Genomic DNA, 10670 nt, shown 5'->3' with positions numbered 1-10670 from the left:
AAGATCAAAAAGACTTTTTGGCTGGATATAAGATTTTAAAACATGGTAAGATGGACAGTTTTTGCAGTGTACAAAACACTGAGGTTTTTTTTGTCTTTGGCAAATTATCCAAAAGATGACACATTTTCWAGATCTTCTTTTCAGGCTTAAAAAAATAATGTTACAAAATGTTATAGCCTAACACTATAAAAGCTACTCTAAGGTTTAAAGTTTTGCATGCCATAATTTAAGATGTTTAAAATGTTATGATTTAAGAAAAACAAAACCACAGAAAACAATCGTTTGTTTCTTTTATTGCTTGACCTTTGAAAGGGAAAAACCACCTGCAGTCCCAGTTTAAACTGACTTCTTCTTGAAGGATCCCTCCTGTGAAGTGTGTCCATCAGAGGAGAGCCCGCCCCTCCTTCATGCTGACTCCCCCCTTCAGCTCCGGCCAGCAGCGGCGCCTCTTCAGGAAGGAGAGGTCGGATTAAAAGCCCCCAATTTTTTTTTTTTTTTTTCTGTCACGTTCCAAAGAGTTCCGAAGCTCCGGGACACCGTCTATTCATGGCTGCACCCAAACCCTGACCGTGGAAGCCGCTTTTTTTTTTTGTTTGATCCGCTTAACTTTTATATCTGCACAAGCATTTTGGTTTCTTTTAAAGCTGTCACGTTTTCATGGGTGGAGATCTTCTTTTGTAGCGTTTCTCCCCCTCCACTTCTTTTAAACTCTGCCAGGATGCAGTTCCGGACTGTCCTTGACGTGAATGTGGTGAACGTGCAGAAGAGGAGGAATCCCTCCAAACATTATGTAAGTAGGTCTTCTGTTCGGCAAGATTTTAAAGCCATGCGCAAAACTGATCCCTGTTTGAGTGAGCCATCACTTTGTCTAACCTTCTAGAACGGTAGGTGTCTAAATGAGTGGCCCGCGGGCTATTTGTGGCCCCCAGAGTGATTTTGTGTAAMCCCCCCTGACTGCAATTTAAGAACATGATTTTGTTCCAAATGCATAAGAGATGGATGCAGATGGGGATCTTTCACAAATCTTAAAGGGGCAATATCATGTAAAATTAACTTTTTGGAGTTTTATATTATGTTATAATGTTATACTCTTGTTAAAAACATGCCCAAAGCCTTGCTTTGACTCATTCATGCATGTTTGAGAAATCCTTTAGTGTTTTTAGGCAGCCATCCTGAGGAGCAAAACGACAGGTGAGGACTAGAAGCCTTTTGGGACCAGAAACGCCCATGGGGCGTGTCTTTAAGCCGAACTTCCTCATGGCGGAGCCAAAGGCCAATGTTATGTGTTTCTCAGGCATGTAGTTCAGTGCTATACCAAAATCAAGTAACTATGTCACCTTCAGGGTTTTTATCTATAAATCAAAAATAAATTTGACTTTGCATCATAGCCGTTTCTAAACACCTTGAACTTGGCCTCTGCTCTTAAAGAACATCATTCGTCATGCCCATTTCTGCACGTCATCACAACAGCTTCATGCCGTTTACAACCTGTAGCGTTGCAGAATATTTTGTTGAAATAATAATTTTTAAAAAGCAGCAACATTATACAATATCTGTTTAGGAAAATGGCAACTCCAATTTAACTTTACTGTTGGACCAGAAAGTATGTTTTCTGAAGAACCGGAGTCAGTAGAGAGGCAACGTTTCAGCTTGGTAAGATATCTCCCAGTCATCCTCACATACACATGTTAGTGCAAAGCAGATGTATTTATTTATTTATTAATATGGTGTGAGTCAGCTAAAGAACACAGACCGTAATAAATTTACGAATGCTAATCAGAGATAGACCGAACAACAACGATGCAAACAAAACAAAGTGAGTTGTTTTGCAGCTTACYAGATAAGTGTTCGCGTACCTCTGAGTGTTGGATTTGCATCGTCTTTTAGTAATAATCTTGTTATTCCACTGTTAAATTCCCTTTTATTCAAAAAACTATCACCTGTAAAGTGGCTCGCACAAATATAAAAGTAAAAAAAAAAAACAATTTTGTCTGAGGGTTACTTCCAAAAATAAAATAAAACCATTCCTTTAGAACCGTGCCATCCTTGGCATCCAAAAATACATTTCCTCAAAGGCATTTTTTAATCTGAAAAGGACTGGACTGAGAAGWGTTACAAGCTCAGCAGACTTGYGGTTTCACCAGGTATTTGTTTGCAAATTGTTGCTGCTGATAGCCTGCTGGAGTCATGGGGGAGATTCGCTCTATGATGCAGAAGCTTGGCTTGGAGACCACAGCCCAGAGGACGAGCTGCACCTAAAAGACGGTTCTAGGGCCAACCAGTCGTTTTTGTTTTCCTGAATGGCTGCCTCAGGACAGTACAGGATTTCTTTAACATGAATAAAAAAGTTAAAGCAATGCTCTGTGTWTGTTTTTRATGAAGAATCTGAAGTATTTTCATCTGAATCCTGAGAGCCAGCTGTCGGTTCAGGTTCATACTGGCATTGTTATTTATATCTTTTACTCCCACAGTGTTCTGGCATTTCTTCAGATTCAAAAAAAAAAAAGTCTTCTGCTTCCATTTTAAATGATAAACAGGAGGACAGTAACCAGGTTTGTACTGTAGGTTGTTCACCGTTGTTTGGAAGGTAGCGGTGGTACAATATGTGTCATTTCCTGTGAGGGGAACCCCGCCCCTAAAATAACTACACTTACGCATTTAGAGATTTAAAAAAATGCAAAATTTTCAAGTAATAGGCTTGAAAAAAGGATACCTAGGATGTTTTATGTATGTGGTTTACTAAATGACACTCAGGTTATATAAATCTTTGGAGATTTGATTTCATTTCTTCTTTAACATTATAAAATAAAGCTCAAAAAGTTGATTTTACAAGATACAGCGGGAAAAATAAGTATCGAACACGTCACCATTTTTCTCAGTAAATATATTACTAGAGGTGCTAATGACATGWAATTTTCACCAGATGTTGGTAACAACCCAAGTGATCCATACATACAAAGAAATCAAACCATAAATGTCCAGAAATGAAGTTATTTGTAATAATGTGGAATGGCACAGGGAAAAAGTATTGAACACACTTACTGAAATTTATCTAATACTTTGTACAAAAGCCTTTGTTGTCAATGACAGCTTCAAGACGCCTCCTGTATGGAGAAACTAGTGGCATGCATTGCTCAGGTGTGATTTTGGCCCATTCTTCCACAAACAGTCTTCAAATCTTGAAGGTTTCGTGGACCTCTTCTATGAACTCTGATCTTTAGTTCTTTCCATAGATTTTCTGTTGGATTCAGGTCATGTGATTGGCTGGGCCATTCCAGCAGCTTTAGTTTCTTTCTCTGAAACCAACTGAGAGTTTCCTTGGCTTTGTGTTTGGGCTCATTGTCTTGCTGAAATGTCCAGCCACGTTTCATCTTCATCATCCTGGTAGATGGAAGCAGATTTTTATCAAGAATGTCTCTGTACATTTTTCCATTCATCCTTCCTTCAATTATTTGAAGTTTGCCAGTACCATATGCTGAAAAACAGCCCCACACCATGATGTTCCCACCTCCAAACTTCACTGTTGGTATGGTGTTTTTGGGCTGATGTGCAGTGCCRTTTGACCTCCAAACATGATGTGTATTCTGGCATCCAAACAGTTCAATGTTGGTCTCATCTGACCAGACTATATTCTCCCAGTATTACACAGGCTTGTTTAAATGTTGTGCAGCAAACTTTAAAGGAGCTTCAACATGCTGTTTCTTCAGCAGTGGAGTATTGTGTGGTGAGCGTGCATACAGGCCATGGTGGTTCAGTGCATTACTTATTGTTTTCTTTGAAACAATCGTACCTGCTAATTCCAGGTCTTTCTGAAGCTCTCCACAAGTGGTCCTTGGCTCTTGGACAACTCTTCTGATAATTCTTTTCACTCCTCTGTCAGAAATCTTGTGAGGAGCACCTGGTCGTGGTCGGTTTATGGTGAAATAATGTTCTTTCCACTTCTGAATTATGGCACCAACAGTGCTCACTGGAACCTTCAGAAGTTTAGACATTCTTCTGTAACCGATGCCATCATTATGCTTTGCAACAATAAGGTTGTGAAGGTCTTGAGAGAGCTCTTTACTTTTACCCATCATCAGATGGTTCTTGTGTGATACCTGGCCATCATTTGGGACTGAACCAGCTGATATTAACTTGCACTGACAAGGGGCAGGCTTGCTTTCTAATTACTGAGAGAGTTCAGCTGGTGCCTTGGCTTTCCATGCCTTTTTACACCTCCCTTTCTTCATGTGTTCAATACTTTTTCTCTGTGCCATTCCACATTATTACAAATAACTTCATTTCTGGACATTTATGGTTTGATTTCTTTGTATGTATGGATCACTTGGGTTGTTACCAACATCTGGTGGAAATTTCATGTCATTAGCACCTCTAATTTACTGAGAAAAATGTTGACATGTTAAATACTTATTTTACCCACTGTGTGGGTGATGCAATACAATACAAGCAAACATTTACTGAGTTTTATCAAAACATAGACATTTATGTAACCAACCAAACTTGGCTAATATGCCAAAAAGAAAAAAAATCAAAATAGAAAATGGCTCTTAGTTTTATTATTGATAAAGAAAACTTGGTCTTTAATACATATTACGGAGCAGGTAACACTGTATAAAACCCAAATTTCTATGACTTCACTTTAGAAACACTTTTTAGTGCTTTAGGCAGTCCAAAAGAGTCTTCTGTGCCAACAAAATTTTATATTCAAGAGACTATTGCTAGTTCACACAATCTCTTTTTATTGACTCTTTTTAAATAAAAAAAAAAGTGACTCACATTATGTATTTTTTTCTCAAAAATATACTTTGTACAAGAAAACAAAACAAAACAAAACAAACATTAGACCCAACAAATAGAAGAAATTAATTTTTTATAAGGTCAAATAAAATGAGATATTTGTTTCAGATCTATATCTTAGAAGTCCTCTTTTACCAAACATATTTTTTTGAGCTTTCACTAAAATATTAAATATTTTAACAAGAAATTCCAGATTTTTTTGTATATATTGCATTTCTGTTTCCACCATACTTGGGAACCTAAAAGCTATATATTGTTAATGTAGTTTAAGTTAAAGAGGAGGTATTGTGCAATATTGAATTTAGATGGTAATTTCAGGGTGTTTAGATAGGCTATGATGTTAAATCAAATATATTTTTGATATATACAACATTTTCAACATCTGAAAGCAACATAGTTACTTGATTGTTGAATAGAATTTAACTATGTGCCTGAAAAATACATAAAACCTCCCTTTTAACACATTTAGAAACATACAGCTCAGAAATAAAATCTTTTAAACAAAAAGGGGTGGGGCTATTGCGCTTGCTTTAAAGAGATTGYTTACATTGCAGTAATAGTTTTCCTATGTTATGCAGTCCTCTGCTGACAGACTGTGAAAGGTTCCTCCCTCCTTATTTGCATGTTCGAACAAAAAGACACATTACGCCTTACAGCCACCGATGTCATTTAAGTTTTAGATACCGGTATATTTGAAAAGTCAAAAAGGTCAAATGTGGCTTAAAGCAAATCTATAATTAGAATTAGAGAGTGATATTTTTTGTTTTGTTTTTTGAGGATTAATTTATTGAATTTAAACTTTAGGTGTCTGTAAATGCCTTTAAACAACAGTAAGTCTTCTGGTCAGTGCCGTTTATAAAATTAACTGTTTTAAATATACATGATAGAGATGAAGAGAAAGAGAGAGTGATTCTAATTACATTTTGTAAAAGTCCTCCAAAAATGTTAGAGAACAGCTTTGGTTTGTGTGTTTTTTTTTAAAATAAGTCTAAATCTGACTGGTTCTRCAGGAAATAAAAAATAACAAGCAGGTGTCAAAGATGTTTTTGTGAAACATAAAGTACTGTATGTTTGTCACACCAGCTTGCCAAGTTATTACTTCAGCAACTGGTTGGATAACACTTGTGTTTCCGTTTGTCTTAAGTAAAAAATATTCTAACTTCTTCAMGTTCTTTCAAAAACCTTACCATCCTTGTAAATGACAGCAAATTTTGGATTTATTTGTCTTACATAATGCACCGTATGCTGAACGTCACTTGAATTTTATAATTTCAGTTCGTAAAGTCTGATAAACAATTGCAGTAAGCTTTTTACATTTATTGTGGGTTGCATTTGTGTCAAAGAATTCAGACACCCTAATATGGTAAAATGGTAAATGGACTGAACTTATCATCAATCATTACTTACTTACAACAAACTTATTACAATCATTATTATCGCTTTATCAAGTCCCTCCAGACCCCAAAGCGCTTTACATTTACAGACATTCACCCATGCGCGCACACACATATGTACAGTGAACTCATTTGCCCCCAAATTTTACCTTGACATTCATTCAAAAAGATAAAACCCTAAATAATTTTGGGGATTTGCATGACTTTTCTCCAACTCCTCATTAGTCAATAACATTTAGATCCAAGTTTGGTGATTTTGTAATGAATAACTTGTTATTGTAATTGTTTACAAATTTACAATACATAAATATTTTATAACACAAGTAACAGCAAGTTAAGAATATCAAMCAAWAAGCATTTATAAATACAAAAGTACATGGCAAATAGTCCGTCTAATTTATACAGAAATATATTAATTGTTATGTAATCCATTGTTAAGTTAATTTGCATACTGTGAGCATTAAATTAAAACATAGTAGGAACAACCGGTTTATGACYCACTTCATCTGAATCACTTCTGATTGTTCCCTAAAGGTATTAGCTTGTCTAATGCTACGTTCACACCGAACGCGTTTTGAGCGGCCAAAAAGCACAAAACGTCTCTCGTTGGACGCACTATTTTCAGACTGAGAACGCACTAGTGTTCAGACCAGAACAAGCAGCAGCAGCGGGATGTGGGAGGAGCGTGTCCTCGACGGGTGAATAAAGATAAAATAAAAGAAAATGGCGTTGATTTATTTACTAAAAAGCAAGCGAACGTTGCGCACAGCAGATAATTAACTCACCAGATGATTAAGAGGCGATTTGTTTGGTTAGTTTCGTCACTCCACAAGCTGCCAGCTGACGGACTTTTTTCTTTTTTTTTTTGGTCCCGAGCAGCTGATCCACATCGGTGCTGACATATCCTGCCAGAAAATCCAACTGCACACGGTCGATTTCAGGTAAAAATCTCCAGTCCGTCTGTTTCGGTTTTCAGTGGGAGATGCATCGAGCGGCGAAAAGTTCAGATATTTGAACTCTGGCGGCGGCTCGGGTGGCGGCAGCTTCCGCAGCACCGCATTCGCGGAAAATGCTCTGCGCCCCTTCCGCCTTCCTTGCGCGCCGCCCAAAAACGTACGTGACATGACGCACGACACCAAGAGGCGCGTCCTCCATAGACTTTGCATGTGAATCGGCCGCTCCTGCTGCTCAAAACGCGTTCGGTGTGAACGTAGCATAACTATGTGGCCCCTGTCATTATATTTGTTTGTGCAGGTGTTGGATTGTTCAGACAGGTTGAAGCCTTAAGTGTTTGACAGGAACCAGTTAGCACACACATTTTACTGTCGTCCCATCCTGAGTGTTAGTGTCAAAATATGCTGTATTTTTGTTTAGTCATGGTTGATGACATAAAATATGCAAATCAAAAATAACGTCACAAATTTGCATAGAGCTCATTGGTTACTCAACCGGTTCAAAGCTATATTTGTAACAATGAATTTGCGTCAATAATACAACAGAGTACACTACATTGTTTTATTCCTCACTGTAGATGGTTTCACCTCTACTGTGTGCTTTCCGGTACAGAGCTCGTTTAGCCTGAAACGAAGAACAAATACCACTTATRGGAACTTGTTGCTGCTGTGAATAAATGGTGTCCTAAGTTTTTCAGTCTTTGTGTTTTGGTTTGTAAACTGTTTAGTATATGGTTTACAATTCTTAATCTGCTGTGTAACATTCTCACACCGTTGGCTGTTTTTGGCATTGTTTATTGTATTTTATCCATGTAGGACTGAAAAGATACATGCTTCTTGGAAGAGAGGGTATTATTATAGTCTGGTGTTTCTCTATGACCCTTAAAATTGTCTTTATGTCAGCTGGTAGGGGAAAACAGAAAAAAGCTAGACGTTTCTCTTTTAAAGGCACCTTTACATTGACGCTCTTTGTCGTTAGAGTCTGTTGTTTCTTAACACAGCATCAAATGAACAAATTGTGGGATGACAATTAAAGAAAATTAAAAATGTAGGCATTCCGACACTAGTCACTCTTTCAAAAACAAACAAACAAACACAAACAAACAACATTTTCATAGATCACATTTGTCTTATATTCCTCACTGTCACTGAGTCGCTAGTTGACTGTTTATCTTTATAAATAAGATTTTAAAAAATACCAAACTGTGTTGAACTGCATTGAGAACTACTGTGCAATTCTAACCTTCATTTCTACAATGCAAGCTCATGTAAAGAGCAAAGTGACAAAAAGTGATTGTGTTATGTCAAATTGCTGAGACCACATTGTAGTTTGGGGTCATGCACTTCATGCCACATGACATATAAGTTGGCTGGAGAGAATTTGTGAACCAGGAGGAGTTCCTTCATGTAACAAGGGTCATGCTTATCAAGTGTTTCAGAGGGGATGTACCATACGAGTGTTTTCACACCCATATGACTACTAGGTTCAAGATTTGCTGCGGCCAAACACATCCCCATATAAGCATCATCAATAGGATAAATTTCCATGGACTTAGACATGTTGTAAATGACYGAAGCGGTGTAGCCAGAAAAAAGGTAACCCCCACCACCACAGTATGGGGGGTATGGGGTTTGCTCGTGCACTTGAGGTGGAATATAATACTTGCTGTTCGGATCTCTATTGGGAAACGCATCTTTGATCAAGTGCCCGGTAAAGAAGTGCTTGCTCCCATTGTTGTCCTTGAGGCTCTGGAGGTACTCTACCATGTTTTCTGTGTGGGCGAAAACATCATCGTCGCCATTCATCAGGAAATGAACATGTTGACATCTTCTGTCCAGCCACTCAAGGAAGAGAATCTGCTTCAGAGTCAGGTTGAAAAAGGATTCATCAAAGTCCCATTGAAGGATGTCGTTGTATTGTTGATGTTCTAGAGCCAGGAGTTTGTTCATTCTCTGTTTCTCAAATCCTGAACCAACCGTTCCTGTGATGAAGATGGTCCGAATCCATTTCCCGTTGTGCGTCCTTTCTTTAGCCCAAGTCTTGCGCAGCACCTCTCTGTGCTCATAGTTCTTAGGGGGGCTTTTAATAACCAGCAAAAGGAAGATATCCTCAGGTTTATTTGGTCGTCCACATTTGTGAGGGAGGTCAAGTATCATTGGGAAACTGCGACAGTGGCGATAGTAAAGGAATGTCTGAATCTGAGGAGACAGCGATTCAAAACCAGAGATATTTGCAACTGAGGTATTTYGTTCACATCTTGAGGGTAAGGGTTCTATTGTAAAGTTGCCATCTTCATCGTCTGCAGCGACGCGTACACTTTCCAGAGTACGGCTGTTAACATTTTGAGAGTCAAAGGGGCCTTCAGTGTCGCTGATGTAAGCAAGCATCAGAACGAGGCCAAGCAGCATGGCCGTTGTGGCGCAGACGTTTTTTAACGTTGACATTCTAAAAAGAAAACAAAAAAAGAAGATGAAAACCATTGTGTTATTTCCATTGTGTAGAAGTAGGTATTATATTTCTGTTTTTGACATACTTTGAAACCTAAAAGCTACATATTGTTTCTGTACTTTTACTTAACATGGTTCACAAACATTCAGCTCAAATGTAGAATATTTAGCACGAAAAGGGGTGGGGCTATTGTTAATGCTTTAAAGAGATTGTTTAGATTGCAGGAAGTTTGTTATTTGCTATGTCATGTTGTCCTCTGCTGACACACTCTGAAAGTTCCCTCCCTCCATGTTGGCATTTTCAATCAAAAACACACAGGCCACAGATGTCGCTCTGGATCTACCGGTATTTCGGGTGACTGGCATTTAAAGTATTTTGTATTTTTTCTATGTTTTCGCTTTACATTTTACAGTGAAAATTTTAAGACTTATGAAGATGAAAGGTCAGTAAGGTGAAATTTGGCTCAAAACAAATCTATATTTTGTTAATGCTTTTTTTTTACCTTTTTCTTTTTTGAGGATACAGTTGTTGAATTAGAACTTTAACTGTCTGTGGATTATTTCTAAACTAAATACTGTCAAAAGGGTGTAAATGTATTTAAGAAACAGTAAATTCACAAATCAGTGCAATTTATAAAACTAACTTTTTAATTATACATGATAGTTGTTATCTGTCAAAGAAGATTAAAAAAAATCTAAAGCAATTACATCCTGTAAAAGTCCCCCCAAGATGTAAGAGATCATTTTTGATTAACTTTTTTTTAAATAAATCCAAATCTGACTATTAAAAAGCAGGTGTCTGCGATGTTTTTGGATACTTAATGTACTTTTGTCACACTAGTTATTATGATACTTCAGCAACTGGTCGGATTGCACATGTTACCGTATGTCTTAATTAAAAAATATTGTAGCTTCTTGAGATTATTTCATCTTTCCTCCTTCTGTTTGACAGCAAATTTTAGATTTATTTGTTCGTAATGCACTCACTTACATTTTGTTTAAGTTCATACAGGCTGTTTTTGTGGACAACATTTGTAACTTTTGCACTCTGGAAACAACCTTAAAAACAATTTTAGGT

At 37.4% G+C, this 10670-nt stretch overlaps 1 protein-coding gene and 1 pseudogene across 2 annotated transcripts in view; one reads left to right on the top strand and one right to left on the bottom strand.

Moving 5' to 3' along the window:
- The first annotated feature begins 467 nt into the window (after window positions 1-467).
- The window catches only part of LOC106513395 (SH3 and PX domain-containing protein 2A), a 75805-nt gene continuing 65602 nt past the window's right edge, over window positions 468-10670 (top strand). The window contains exon 1 of one of the 2 annotated variants that reach the window (XM_014002204.1): window positions 468-790. In XM_014002204.1, coding sequence (XP_013857658.1) covers window positions 719-790 — 72 coding nt within the window. In that variant the 5' untranslated portion in view covers window positions 468-718. The remainder of the gene's footprint in view (window positions 791-10670) is intronic. The other variant, XM_014002211.1, reaches the window with a different exon arrangement.
- LOC106510740 (N-acetyllactosaminide beta-1,3-N-acetylglucosaminyltransferase 3 pseudogene) overlaps window positions 8444-10670 on the bottom strand; it is a 3341-nt pseudogene continuing 1114 nt past the window's right edge.

Source organism: Austrofundulus limnaeus, unplaced genomic scaffold (genome assembly GCF_001266775.1).
Source record: "Austrofundulus limnaeus strain Quisiro unplaced genomic scaffold, Austrofundulus_limnaeus-1.0 Scaffold0, whole genome shotgun sequence".
NCBI lineage: Eukaryota > Metazoa > Chordata > Actinopteri > Cyprinodontiformes > Rivulidae > Austrofundulus > Austrofundulus limnaeus.
This window is presented reverse-complemented; position numbering and strand designations above follow the sequence as displayed.